The sequence below is a fragment of the Desmodus rotundus genome, chromosome 6 (assembly GCF_022682495.2).
Source record: "Desmodus rotundus isolate HL8 chromosome 6, HLdesRot8A.1, whole genome shotgun sequence".
Classification (NCBI taxonomy): domain Eukaryota; kingdom Metazoa; phylum Chordata; class Mammalia; order Chiroptera; family Phyllostomidae; genus Desmodus; species Desmodus rotundus.
In genome coordinates, this window is record NC_071392.1 from 102,011,265 (window position 1) to 102,026,477 (window position 15,213).

The window sequence follows — 15,213 nt, forward strand, 5'->3', positions numbered from 1 at the left end:
GTGCACATGGAAACTGGGAGGTTTATGGTATGCAAATTATATTTAAACTTTTTCCCGTCACATTTTTTAAGACTATTCTGCCAATAATGGCTGTTTCCAATTGTTCGCTGCTAACAGTGTGCCACAGTGGGCCATGCCTCTGGCGGAAGAGTGCTGCCCCGAGGCGGGGCCAGAGACAATGAATGGCAGGAGCTTTTTTTATCTCTAAAAGGTTGCCAAATTGTCCTCAGAGTGGCCCTGCTGCTTTCCACCACAGCAACCCCACATCCTCACCAAGCCTGGAAAATCATCAGACTTTAACATTTCCGCCAATATGGTGGGCAAGAAACTGTAGTGAAGGTTTCAGTTTGCATTTGCAGTCACTCTGCAGTAATCGTTCCGGAACGCGAGGGAAGCTGACCTCTTTTCACGGGCTCAGATTTCACTTTAAAAGCTAGTGTGTTGGGTTTTGTTTGGGTTTTTTTTGCTCTAATAAAACCTCAACTTTCTTTTTCCCTTGTAAATGTATACCAGACCTTAATACCATGATTAACACTTGTAATTACACATGAAGCAGTAACATTTGAAAATCAGTAATTACTCTGTTGCCTAAGCTTGTTTTTATGTTATTATTTACGAGACACTGTTCCCAGCCCTTGGTCACACAGTACATTTCTTCCGAGAGTCTGTACATCGAAAATCATACATGTGCATGTGCTTGTACACAGAAAATCACTTTTAAGACCAACAGCCGTGTGGCATCCACCGTTGTGTTTCTAATTTACCCCCTGTCTCGGAAACCATTCCCCATCCATGCATACAGCGTTCCCGCGTCTTGTTGTGTTGATGGCCACAGGACCTTCCTCTGCAGTGATGTGCCACTGCTCAGCTTGTCCCCTAGCCCTGCCCTGGGTGTGTTCCAGGCTGGTGTTCTCATTGACCTTCCGTCTGAGCAGACACTTGCTCCACATGTGGGCAGGTACCTACAGGAAAACTCTCAAAACAGTGGTCGCTGGGCCCGAGCACAGGCAGTTTTAATTTTGTAGAGAGCTCACCAGCTGCCTTCTGTGGCCAACACTGTGAGGCCAGCCGAGTCCCCTTGACTGGCCTGAGTGACTGCTGTGAGTGGTGGCTAAGTGCTCGCAGCTCTTCCCCTTCTCCAGAAAACCGCCCTTAGCTGCCGAGGCTTCTCATGGAGGAGGCTGTGCCCCCGTACGCCCCCATAGCCAATGGTAACTGATAGGGGCACAGATGTCCAGCCCCTTGTTCTAAGGAGGGGCCAGCTCTGCTGTCAGTTCTTGCCCCAGAGTCTTCCTACCAAGGCTCAGGCTGGGCTTGCCCTGAGATCCCACCCCATGTCCGGCTCTTTCTCCTTCCCTAGTCTGCTGTACTCCCCTTCTCACAGATTATTCCTGAAGAGCGCCCCTTAATAATTACATGTCCTCAAACCTGAGGACACTTTTTGGGAGCTGACCTAGACAATTGGTTCCAGGATTGGAGTGGTCACAGGGAGCCAACTCGAAATATGGGGCTCAGCAGCAGGCCGGCAATGAGGACCCCGGCACTGGTGGTGAAGTACTGAGAGCCCCTCACCTGGGGCAGCAGTGCCATCGCTGAAACATGCCCTTGTGGCGGACAGGGCTGGGACACTGATGGCTCGGGCGGTACCTCCACTGTTGGAGAGGCAGGGAGAAATACTGCCCATTAGAACAGCGGAACTGTGTGGTCGTTGCTGAATGCCACTGATGCATTGAAGGAAAAATGACAGGCTCCGACAATCCCACTGAAAGTAAAAGGCGGGAGTCAGAGGGCCTCCTTGGCAGCGTTTAAGCAGACCCTTCATCTCCTGCAGCTGGGGGGCTTCTAGAGCTGAAGACCAGGTACGGAACTTAACAGTAACAGTGGCAGATGTTCCAAGATAGTGGCACTCAAGAAGGCAATTCTCCGACACCTGCCCGCCCAGGGCACTGATAAGACGGAAGCGGGACTCAGAGACGTGGGACAGGGTATCGGGGAGATGCACATGAGCACCTTCAGCCTTCATATTCCCATGAACCTTCTGGGCCTGCAGAAGTCTCACACCTCCCTGTGGGAATATGGAGCTCCTCAGACTATTTCAAGGTTACACAGAAGTCCCAAATGAGGCAAGTGCCTTATGTGACTCCTGCTTTCTGTCCTATATGGCCCCAAAGGACCTAGGCCACATGGACATCCGGCAGGACAACACCCCAGTCCACTACCCAGCTGACATCACGCGGATCTGGTATGACAAGTGGTGAGCAGGTGTCTCAGTAGGACACACGCTTCAGACGATACAAAGTGTCAGGAGCCTGCCCATCTGTGAAGTATTTAGGGGTCAAGTGGCTGGAGTATGCCAGGACATTTCCTCCAAGTAAAGGACAAGATCTGCACACTCTACCTCCTACCCTAAGAAAGAAGCACAATGCTTGGTAGGTCTCCTCCAGGTTTTGGAGGCAACAAAGTCCACACTTGAGAAAACGTCAACCGTTTATTGTGTTTGTGGAAGGCTAATGGCTCTGAGTGAGGCCCAGAGGAAATGGCCCTGTAGCAGGTCCAGCAGCAATTCAAGCAGCTTCTGCCATGCCATCTGGCAGACCCGGGGGTGCCGGAAGCATCTGTGGTAGAAAGGGGTGCCGTGCGATGTCTCCATAAGCCCCAGTAGGAGGGTGGCTCGGTACAGATCCCAAAGGCCCTAGGGCGAGGCTGTGCCATTTGCAGCAGAGAACTACACACCACTCAAAGACTCCCGAGGAGAAAACCAAACAGCTCCCGGCATGCTATCGGGCCCTTGTAAAGACAGAGCATCTACGCATGGGACAGCAAGTGCCCACATGGCCAGAATGGTCCTTCCTCAGCAGGGTTGCCCTACCCACCCAGTTACAAGGCCAGGTGGGCCCAGCAGCAATCTGCTTGAAGATGAAAGTGTCACATTAGAGGTGAGGCTTGTGTGGGTCTAGAGGGCACAAGTACACTGTAGGAACAGGCGACCCAGTCCTCGCAGCCATCCACAGCTGTGACAGCAGCACCTATCCCTCAGCTCCAACACGTGGCCCCACTGGGAGTTTTTATTTTTAATATATTTTATTGATTATGCTATTACAGTTGTTTCATTCCCCCCCCTTATTCCCCTCTGCCTTGCATGCCCCCCTCCCACCCGCATCACCCCCCTTAGTTCATGTCCATGGGTCGTACATGTAAGTTCTTTGGCTTCTCCATTTCCTATACTGTTCTTAACCTCCCCCTGTCTATTTTGTACCTACCATTTATGCTTATTCCCTGTACCTTTTCCCCCATCCCCCCCACCCCCCGCCTCTCCACTGATAACCCTCCATGTGACCTCAATTTCTGTGATTCCGTTCCTGTTCCGGTTGTTTGCTTAGTTTGTTTTTGTTTAGGTTCAGTTGTTGATAGTTGCAAGTTAATTATTTTACTGTTCATAGTTTTGATCATCTTCTTTTTCTTAAATAAATCCTTTAACATTTCATATAATAAGAGCTTGGTGATGATGAACTCCTTTAACTTGACCTTATCTGGGAAGCACTTAACCTGTCCTTCCATTCTAAATGAAAGCTTTGCTGGATAGAGTTATATTGGATGTAGGTCCTTGCCTTTCATGACTTCGAATACTTCTTTCCAGCCCCTTGTTGCCTGTAAAGTCTCTTTTGAGAAATCAGCTGATAGTCTTATGGGAACTCCTTTGTAGTAACTGTCTCCTTTTCTCTTGCTGCTTTTAACATTCTCTCCTTATCTTTAATCTTGGCTAATGTCATTATGATTTGCCTTGGTGTGTGCTTCCTTGGCTCCAACTTCTTTGGGACTCTCTGAGCTTCCTGGACTTCCTGGAAGTCTATTTCCTTTGCCAGATTGGGGAAGTTCTCCTTCATTATATTTTCCAGTAGGTTTTCAATTTCTTACTCTTCCCCTTCTCCTTCTGGCACCCCCATGATTCAGATGTTGGAACGTTTAAATTTGTCTTGGAGGTTCCTAAGCCTCTCCTCATATTTTTGGATTCTTGTTTCTTCATTCTGTTCTGGCTGAATATTTATTTCTTCCTTCTGGTCCAAACCGTTGATTTAAGTCCTGGTTTCCTTCCTGTCACTGTTGGTTCCCCATTCATTTTTCTTTATTTCACTTTTCATAGCCTTCACTTTTTCCTCTATTTTGCGACCATACTCAACCAATTCTGAGCATCCTGATTACCACTGTTTTGAACTGTGCATCTGATAGGTTGACTATCTCTGTCACTTAGTTGTATTTTTTCTGGAGCTTTTATCTGTTCTTTCATTTGGGCCATTTTTTTTTTTTTTTTTGGTCTCGGCGCAACTGTTACGTAATAAGGGGCGGAGCCTTAGGTACACACCAGGGCGGGGCAACCCACGGTGCTTCGTTGGGACGCTGTACGTAGCGGAGGGGTCTAAAAAGGAACAATGCTGCTTGCTGCGCTTTTGGCTGGCTTTCAGTCACTTCCCCCACCACCTACATCAAATTGGGCCCTTCTGGTGCTGATTCCTGGGTGAGTGGGTTTGTGTACATGCTAGGACCCTGTGGGTCTGTCCAACGAACTCTCCTGTGAAGCTGGGGGTTTCTCCCGCTGCTGCCTCAACCCCCACGGGTGTTTTCAGTCAGAGGTTTGAGGCTTTATTTCCCCATGCGGGAACTCTCGGTTATGCGGTCTGTCTCGCTTCCCAGTTGTTCCTCCCAGTTTATCTGCACACGAATGTGGGACCCTCCGCTCTGCCAGCTGCCACTTCGCCCGGTCCACGAGCCACCTTGCCTCAAGTTATCTCCACCCTGGCTACCTGTCTCCTCCCCTCCTACAATTCTGGATGAATGCTTCTGCTTTAACTCCTTGGTTGTCGGACTTCCATACAGTTCGATTTTCTGGCAGTTCTGGTTGTTTTTCGTTTTTAAGTTTGTTGTTGTTCTTTGGGTTGTGTGAGAAGGCACAGGGTATCTACCTACGCCTCCATCTTGGCCGGAAGATCGGGAGTTCTTTATGACCAGCTGACAGAGGAGAAGAACCCAATCCATGGACCCATGGATTATTTACCCAGCCTCTGGCCTTGGCCACTTAAGCATTTGTGCAGGTGGAAGCTATGCAGGGCCCAACAGCATGCACTTCCTCTCACCTGGCTGCTCTAGCTCCTGCCACTGTTGAATGTCTCCTGGACAGCCACAGCCACCAACTCAGCAGCCGGTGTGGTGCCATCCTTGAGACCAGCCAGTATGTGCCAGTAACTCGATGACATCAGACCCTTCCATGCTGGAAAGGACAGCAATTCGCTCCGCCTGAGACTGACACGCACGCTGCCTGTCTTTTGGCTACCACCACTGCCCGTGGGCCCGGAGCGTCTGACCCACCCAAGTGGGATGCTGTGTAACGACGCCTCAAACCGAGACACACTTTATGGCAAAGGTGGTGCAGCACTGGGCATGTGACCGCGGACTCCACGTGGTCCTACACCATGTTCCACACCATCCAGAAGCTGCCAGCTGGCCAGCCAGAGTGCTAAGGTGGCCTCTAAAGATGGAGCTCAGATGGCACCAGCTTGGCGATGACAACCTGTGAGGAAAGGGGCCTTGCCCAGGACGCAGCACACTCCTTACACACTCGGCCATTACCAGGCGCAACACCCCCACCAGGTAAGCATGGAGGAGCAGGGCACAGCGCATGAGGTGCGGGAGTGGCCCCACTCGGCCTCACCCTCAGGGATTCACATGGGAGGGGGATTTCTACCTGGGGAGTTTCTGCTTCCTTAGCCTGAAACTTTAGGCTCAGTGAGTTGAAAGGACATTTCCCTCAGGGTTCACAGAGTAAGAGCTACAGTGGCTGCTTTCCAGTCACTTCGGGCTCTTTGTGCCAACAGACCAGTAGGCCTAGAAAGAGGCTGCCACGCTGGCCCTGACCATCACGAGCACATGGCTCTCCTACTACGTAATGGGGCAAAATGAAATATAATTACTCATGCAATACTTTTCAGCCATAAGTGGTTTATCGAAAATACTTTGTCTTTATGAAAATACAGCGTGTCTTGTCAGCTGTAGTTGTAGAATCAAGTTGTAGTACAATAAAGTAACTGAATCCAGTCCTTGATTGTGTGACTTATATTAAAGCGGATACTACTCCAAAGATGCTCTAAAAGTCAGAAGACCTGCCAGTAAGATGGGAAATGGTACCTCAGGGTTGTCTGTCTGCTTTCTGGGGAAAGGCTGTTTAAGTGTCTTGTTTTTAAAATAGCTTACTTCTTCATAAGAATGGCATTCCTTATCATCCGCAGAGAACATTTATTTACATGACGTAATAGAACATTTCTAGAAATCAGCTCCAATAGAGCAAGTTTCAGAATGCAATTCATTAGCAGCCTTTTTTCTTTTAAAATTTAGACTCCCTCCCTATTTTGGCATATCTGGAAGATGTAAGCATAAAACACAGCTTAACGACGGTAAAGTGCTGAGACAAGAGAAGATGACCATAAACCTAGGAAAGTCAAAGCAAGGCTCCAGGCAAAGGCAGGACGTTATTACACAGGGGGCACACATTTAGTTAATGGCAGCAAAACAGCAACGCAATGTTCCAAGAATAACAGATCACCTCTGATCCACGCTTCCAGAAACACAGAGGCTGGAAGTCTGTGCTAGCACTCTTCCTTCAAATGTGACAGCCTGGGGAGTCCTGTCTACCACAGTCACATTGTCAATGGGACAACCAGTTTCGGCCCCGACCTCTCAGACGGCTACTCTGACACCGACATAGGCACGTCTATTTCTCCCCTGACAAATCAAAGCACCTGCGATGCAGGGGGAGCTGCCCACGGGGCACTTTACGCTGCATCGGCATTGGACTCTGAGAGTCTAAAAAGTGATGAAAGCTGTTACAGTTAGGAGTCTCCCTTTAAGTTTCCTTTAAAAATATTTTTTATAGCTTAAGCATAATTAGGATGTAATTACTGTATTTGCTTTTTTCCAGAATTACCTTTAGTTAACAACTCCGGAACTGAGTGGTTTTTCATCATCTTCCACTCAAAACCCCAAATGACAAAAAGAGCACTACTGTTCAAAAAAAAAAAAAATTAAAATCCTTTAGTCAAAACAAGAGGGAATGACTATAACTAAAAGCACAAACATAGTTAAAAAGGTTATGACAGGGGGCACATCTGAGTGTTCTATTCACTCCAAGATCCAATCGAATCTAGTTGTACGTTAAAATGTAGGTTTTCTATCTGCAGTATATTCAGGCTAAACCTTGGCATTGGAAAGTCAAATCTCCAGCCCTTACTAGCCTTTCTTTGCTCTAAAATAAAGTGTGATTGTGAAAAAGAATCTACTCATTTTTGCTATGTACAACAGAGGACAGGAGGCAATACAATCATTTCATTTTATTTCCTTATAAATTTCAGCCCCGAATCTAGAAACACTGAATCAGCACTTTGTGGCCAATGAAAATAAACATGTGAACTTAAGTAAAACATGGAATGAATAGTAAGAAGAAAAAACACAAAAAATCATATGAACTCAAACCAAGTAAAATCATCTAATCAATACGTATGTCTACAAATGGTCTGGAAGAGAATGAAGCATGATAAAAATAGTTGAAATGGTCGATAAAAAGGATTTCTCTTTTTCTGCCTAGCTGTTAAATGTGCAAAAAAAAAATTACTTTTTAAAAAGAGGCCCAAACTACAGAATTTCATGAAGTATAGAAAGTATCTGAAAGCTCTGAGCACAGGCCAAGAAAGTATCTTCAGAACTGGGAGTCTGTTGATACTATGTTTTTATAAAGAATGAGAAAAGTCTCCTGATTCATTTGAAAGTACAATAAAAAATCAAAGAGAAAATAGGTTTTTACAGTGCAGGAAGTCCTCTTCTATACCAACAATTTACCAGGAACTCTGAATGCTGAACTATCTATCACACAAAAGGTCATTCCTGTCCCTAAATGACTGTGGGCTTCTGCAACTTCTGGCTAGAAGAGGTAGGCTGGGGAAATGGACCCCTGCAAGAGTGAAAACCCCATTTTCTCTGGCAGCTTCATCAAGATTCTTGTTTGGCACAAAAGCTGGAAATTCTTGAAATGGTGAATATCTCAATATTTTGTTACACTTTGCTCTAGTAGTACAAAGTTCTCCTTCAGTTTACTAATACATAGCTTTATGAAATGCAGGGCCGTTTCGATAGCTTTGTCAGCTTTTCTAAATTCCAACCAAATGTCCTCGAATGTTATGAAAGCTACTTTCTGGCCCCAGCACTCTTCCCGGACGTGCTCTCCATGTTCCATTCACCTAAGTTAGCAAATAATTACTGAAAGCAAGTCTTACTTTCCGTCAGCCCGTCCCAGGTCTGGCCGCACAGGCCACAGGCATTTCTGCCACATCGGTGAAGAAATTAATCCTGTGGACGGAGAGCCCTGGCTGACTCCCGACCACATTCGCACCCTGCACTCCCCGTTCTGGGGCGGCCATGTGGTCAGAGCGCATCCACAGCTCCTGGTGGAACCGGGGCGAACAGGAGGCCACCTCCACCTGCCCCCACTTGCTACTGTAAAGACAGTAAGCCTAAAGCTTTGAAGGTTCACCAAATGGAGAGTGCCTGCCCAAAAGTGAAGCTGAAACAAAGGGGAACACTGTCGAAAATGTAGAAAAACCAAGTCTAGGAGACTTGACGCAGTTAAGTCTGGAGCTGGCACCACCTGTGAATTTTTCTTTTTTCTCTCTTTTTTTGGTTCTATGAGCCAATGGGTGTGTAACTCCACCCCCACCAATTTATTTTCTTTGAGTCCATTTGAATGGATTGTGTCCCTTGAATGGAAAGAGCCTGATCCCATGTCAGGTAAGATGTTTTAGGCTGCAAGTAAAAGAACACCTGATTCAAAATGGTTTATCATCTCATTGAACAGGTAGCTCTGAGATAGGCAACTATCAATTCAACCAAACAAAAGTGCGGTCGACAATCTAGGCTTCCCATCTGCTGCCGTGGCAGTCCTCGGCATGCTGGCTTCCGTCTGCGAGCCGCAGTGAACGCAAGCTGGCTCCCAGGGCTCCAGAAATCACCCCCTCAGGCAACAGCATCAAAGAAAGGGAAAATTACCCTTTCTGTCAGAGAGGAAGAGTTTTCCCAAACCCACCCCTGAGCAGCCTTCCCTGGGCTCACTTCCAGATCTGGATTTCACACTGCCTTGCTGCCTTTGCTCCTCTTGGGCAAAGGAGAATGCAATTATTATGATGGCAAAGACCAATCTTAACTTGGGGCCAAGACACCTGATCAAGATGAGGGTTCTATTTTCAAGGAAGAAGGGAGAAAACGGCTTTTGGGTAGGCAACCAACAGTGTATGCTGTGAGTCCCAGTATAAGCACTGGTGGCCCCTGACCTGCAGTTACCCAAACATTCGAGACAGGAAAGAGCGGGACATTCCAAGTCAAATAATAAGAGCCGACCACCACTTTAGTTTCCATGCACACAACACCTCAATACACACCAACTCTATTTATTATTCTTGAGAAACTATGAAAACTGACTGCAAACTGTAAATGCCTTGGAATGGCCTTCTAAAGGCTTTACTGAATGCCCCAGAATAACAGGTATTAGCTGTTCTTTCAACATGCCCAACATCGGGAAAGGAATGTCAATGAATGCCCCTCCCATTCTCAGAGCTCTCAGGCTATTTGTTAGCTAAGGCTGTTAGAATCTGCCAGGATGTGCAGCTGGAGAGCCTGCTAGATAGAGAACAGGAACTCTTGAGCAAAACTGGTTTCCAACTCTTTCCTGAAGATCAGTACGACACAGTGGTGCTTCTCCCTTAAAATAGGATGTCACTGGGGGTCCTGACGCTTAAACGAGACGACGGTGTGAGAGCACATGGGCCAGAACCCAGCACTGAGCAGCACTGTGAAGTCCAGGAAGGGCGCAGGAGGGCTGGACCAGGGCAGTAGGGACCCAGCGGCGGCGGGGGGAGGAGAAGGAACAGTCTGAGCGTTCACTTCCAAAGCCGATCCAAACAACAGCTATGTTGTGAAAGAATTACTAAATATACTAAACAAGATCTACAAGGCAAATAAAATTAACTTAAAGCATCAGTGGTGATAAGAAACAATTAAATATCATCAGTAGGCAAGTGGAAACTAGTAAGAGTAACTACAATATAATAATGTGATGAGAGCTTTAGCTGAACTTGGTTAAACCTTATTTTCTACGCCTTAAGCATCCCCACCCACGTTCTCATCTTGATCTTAACACTTACTGAAAATAAGATCTCTGCTTCTTCCTCCACTAACCACTTCAATGAACTTGCTTGTGAGTTTACACCTGTTATTACACCAATTTATTCACTCTAAATAGCGGCTAATTATTTTAGGAGTTAATTGCCACAGGAAACAAAAGGGAGAAATGCGAGGTAGAATGAAGTGCTCTCTGAAGACTCAGACCTGACTCTGACATTAAAGTGAGCATTTCTCTTTCCTAGACTGTAAAGCGAGAGCCCCTCGTGGCTATAAAATTCAGTGACACTATGAATTCAAGTGTCAATTACTTGCCTTAGTTCAGCTGGGTGTCAGCATAGCCCAGCAGCAGAGGTCAATGCACCTCAATGTGTTCCAGAAGTAGGAAAGTTCTTCGAGCTGTACAGAGGGGTGTCCATGTGACCTTCAGGAGGTCATGACCCCTCTCTGAGCCACAGTGTCCTCGCCGGTAAAATGGGATCAGAACACGCTCATGGCAGGTTAGGGTGAGGATTAAATGAGATCAGGTATGTACCACATCTCATGGTTCCTGGCAGTAGGCGGTACTAAAAAAAATGATAATATTTGCTACTGCTTTTATTGTAAAATCACCAACAAGCACTTACCCAAAGAAACAACAGCAACGCTCTCCGGCAAGAAATGTAATCTGTATCGGATCAGTAAGTGCACCAATATGATGCAGATAGCTGTGGGGAAAACAAGACATCGTTAAAACGGCACCTTTTTAAATCATAAACACCAAGTTCAAGGCAATAGTTACTCGAGGGCCACCAAGAAAATGGACGACTGTCAATGACACTGTAAACGTCAGTGGTATTTTCAACCTTATTTCTGAAACTAGACTCAGACTCACAGTGTTTATAACGTTTCTCCATACTTCCGTACGTCTGAGAGCATCAGACATCTAATTTTTTTCTAAGCTGCCAAACCTTATACAATGATTTAAAATTACTCGAACTTCCCTGATTCTGAGAAGTGGTCCTCAACTTTTTTGAAGGAGCCATCAACTGCAAAAGTCTAAGTGGTAAGGAGGAAGTCAATGAAATCAATCACTTTTATGTACCTGTAACTACAACAGAATATGCTGACACAGAGAATTTTGCCACCAGGTGACTGGTTCTCTCTTAACACAGAAGATAGTGGGGGTGTGTTATAAACACAACAAAGTAAATACTTTGGTTCTAAGAATGTCAGAGACCTAAAGATGGGGCACCTGCTCTCCAGCTGGTATGGGGGCTCCCACTGGTTGAGGGCTCCCCACCAGTCAGGCAAGCACTGAGCACTTCCAACCGCTGCCTCATGTGACCCCCAACACCCCTCTCATCTAGCTATTGTCACCATTATCCCCTTTGAACCTAGATGGGAAACCTGAGCCTCAGAGGGCACTTCACTGGGAGGTGCCGCAGGGTGGAGCCAGAGTCCAGTCCGGTGCCCTGAACCTCGGGCACCCACCACCTCCCTGCTGGCTGCCTTCATTCCTCAGCCAGCGGAGTAAGAATAATGTCTGACTTTCCTCACAGAGGTGGTGTCACGAAAGAAAAGGAAATAAAAAACCAGAAAACTATTTGAAAGGAGTAAGTATTTCTGGATCCTTCCCCAAAAGCAACCTTTTACATAAATAACACCTCACTGTGAATTCATGGTCCAATGTTAGCGTGCGCGTCTCTCTTTATTAGGCAGCTGGGTGGTTTGCCGTCTCACAATCACAGTGCTACCTTCATAATATGTAAAATAACCTTTTTGTAAAAAGAAATGTTTAAACAATCCGCATGGCTGTTAACTGGCCACCCTCAGAAACGCACTGACAAGTTAAGATTTCTTTAGTTCCACCGAAACGCACCAGGTGCCCAGAGAAAGGAAACAGTTGTAAATATAGAAATTTTGTCCTCCTTTCCTCCTGTGCTCTAAACTATTGATCTGTGGTGGTGTGTTATTATAAATATTTCACCTAGGTAGGACAATCCTACATTGAATACCAAGAGCAAGAAAAGAGTCCCAATGCCTGATCGTAACATGTGACCAAAGAGCATGCCGACTGCCCAAAAAGGCAAGAGTAGGAGCCCGTAGGTAGACAGATAATAAATTAGGGAGCTGAGTCAGTTTCTGCTCTTTCCTTGCACCAAACTGGATGAGAAAATTAATTTAAAAATTTATTCTCATAAGTCAAACAACTATTTGAAAACTGTCAACGAGAGAGCTAAATATAAGGCTCAAGGAATGGCCTTCAGCCATTAAAAAGAATGAGGTCTGAAGAAACAACCCACAGAACGGGAGAAAATATATGTACATCGGATATCTGGTAAGGGTCTAGGATCCAGAATATATAAAGAAGTCTTACAACTCAGCAACAAAAGGAAAAACAACACAATATAAAAATGAGCAAAGGACCTGAATAGACATTTCTCTAAAGAAAGATAAATGACCGATAAGCACATGAAAAGATGCTCAACATCATTAGTCATTAAAAAAAGGCAAATCAAAGTCACAATGACATACAACTTCACACCCACCAGGATAGCTGTAATTAAAGAAACAAAACAGTGGATAATAACAAGTGTTGGTAAGGATGTAAAGCAATTGTGGTACATCCTCGGGCCTTGCTGGTGGGAAAAGTCTCGCAGTTCCTGAGAAAGTTACAGAGAGCAGCCATTTAACCCAGTGATTCCACTCCCAAGTATACATCCAAGAGAAATAAACTCTTACGTGAACACAAAAACGTACACAGAGGTTCACAGCAGAACCATTTGCAACAGTCGACAGGTGGAAACAGCACACATGTGCATCAGCTGATGGATGGATAAACACAGTGGGGTTACACCCTTACAAAGGACTATTACTCAGCCATACGAAGGAGTGCAATTCTAACACGTGCTGCAACGTGGGTGAACCTTGCAGACGCGATGCTCTGTGAAAGCAGCCAAATATAGATCATATATTGTATGATTCCATTTGTATCAAATACTTTGAGCAGGCAAATTCTTAGAGACCAAAAGCAGAACTGTGCTCACCAGAGACTGGGGAGAGGGGCGAATGGGGGGAGTGTGTTTAGTGGGCACCGGGTTGCACAACACTGTGAGTGCAGTGAGTGCCGCTGAACTGTACGCTTTCAAGTGGTACATTTCACGTTCTGTTTATTTTTACCACATACACATCCTTTAACAAGAAAAGAAGGGTGAAGTCTATACAACGTACTAAGGCGGAAAGACCTCCAAGTCGCTCTGTGAGGGAAAAAGCAGCCATAGGACCGCATTTACATTAAAATCAGCAAGCTCCGAGCCCTGTGTGCCTGTACGTGTGTGCGTGCTCATGAACGTGCAAAGGTGTACGCGCAAATACAAGTCCACGTTCCCAAGGACACTTTGGGGGAAAAGAGCAAGCAGCAACGAAAACTTCTGTGTGGTACGGAGGGTATCTACACCACAAGTTGATGTGCTTCCGACTTCTCATGCCTGAAGCAATAATTACGTAAACTATATTAAAACACAGACATTTCGATTTTAGTAAGTCCAGTCAATTTAATGGCCCATAAAATGTCTTTCAAATGACGCTAAATGCTAACTCTAGGGAAAGTCGGTAACGGTGACTCACCATTGTTTCTGCGGAGTCAAAGATCAGCAAAGGTTAAGTACAAGTTAACCGATTCAAAGCTTCTAAAAATAAAAATAAAATCCCTTCTTAACAAAGAGGAACACAGTGTAGTCCTTTCGTATCCTTATGGACACAAAAGTCACAATTCCATTTGACTTGACTGCTGATAAACAAAAGCGGCAAACGTGTTCCAGGCCAGTTCCTGAAGTCTGCGATGAACTATGGACCAGTAATCTCCCTCGATTCACCGGGGTTCGTGCCTTTAGCGGGTTAGCAAGTTATCTATTAACAGTATTTTTTTTTTACTTTATCAGATTTACATCGAATCAGGAATATATAAGAAACCTATTATCTTTATACCATACAAGAGGAAAAATGCCTTCAAATTTACTTAAAAAGAAGCATTCTAGTCTGCTAAAGCATGTTGACCTTCGTGTAAAAAGCGCAGATACCAACCCATAAACTGCCAAGAATCTGATTCTGCGAAATGGGGCCCAGAGGACATCAGTGAGACTCCAGAGTCTGGGCTCATGATGTGTTTGAAGAGAAGACAGCCCAAGAGAAACGCACAGCCCCATTACATGCAGGCCAGTCCTTCTGGTCCCAGACACGCATGAACACTGGGCAGGATTCTGCCTGGATGAAAGAGTACCTTATAAAAACCTGTTTTGTGGTCTTTGGCACAAAATAATCTTCAGTGCTACACACCCTGAAAATTACTTTAGAAGTCTTACTTATGCTTCTTACCCTCTTGTGAAAAAAGCCATTACAAAACAGAAGTTTCGTTTTTTTTTTCCAGGCCAGCCTTTTATACTCTCTAACGTATCAAGTTGACCACAATGTAAATAGATTAATACTTCAGGATTTTAGGAACTAAAGATTTCTTGATCAACAGAAGAACTGGTTTTCTTCTTTGTATTCAATCGAACTATATTTATGGGGTGAAAAACTACCCGGGCATATTCCATCTACACGGGACACGGTACACTGGGCACTTGCCGGTGGGAACGTAAAATGGCGCAGCCTCTGTGGAGGAGTCTGGCAGCTGGTGAGAAAGTTACGGGGAGAATAACCAGTTAACCCAGCAATTCCACTCCTAGGTACCTACTGTATACCCAAGAGAGATAAAAAGGTATGTATGTTCACACAAAAACGTGTACTCAGAGGTTCACAGCAGAACCATTTGCAACAGTCAACAGGTGGAAACAGCACACATGTGCATCAGCTGACGGATGGATAAACACAGTGGGGTTACACCCTTACAATGGACTATTACTCAGCCATGCAAAGGAATACAATTCTAACACGTGCTGCAACGTGGGTGAACCTTGCAGACGTGATGCTGAGTGAAAGCAGCCAGATGTAACAGGTTTTTTGTTTTGTTTAAATCTA

At 45.6% G+C, this 15,213-nt stretch overlaps 1 protein-coding gene across 2 annotated transcripts in view; it reads right to left on the bottom strand.

Moving 5' to 3' along the window:
* Positions 1-15,213, bottom strand: part of SLC9A8 (solute carrier family 9 member A8) — a 65,644-nt gene that overhangs the window by 47,331 nt on the left and 3,100 nt on the right. For both annotated transcript variants that reach the window (XM_024559891.4, XM_071221737.1), the window contains one exon: positions 10,839-10,919. In XM_024559891.4, coding sequence (XP_024415659.3) covers positions 10,839-10,919 — 81 coding nt within the window. The remainder of the gene's footprint in view (positions 1-10,838; positions 10,920-15,213) is intronic.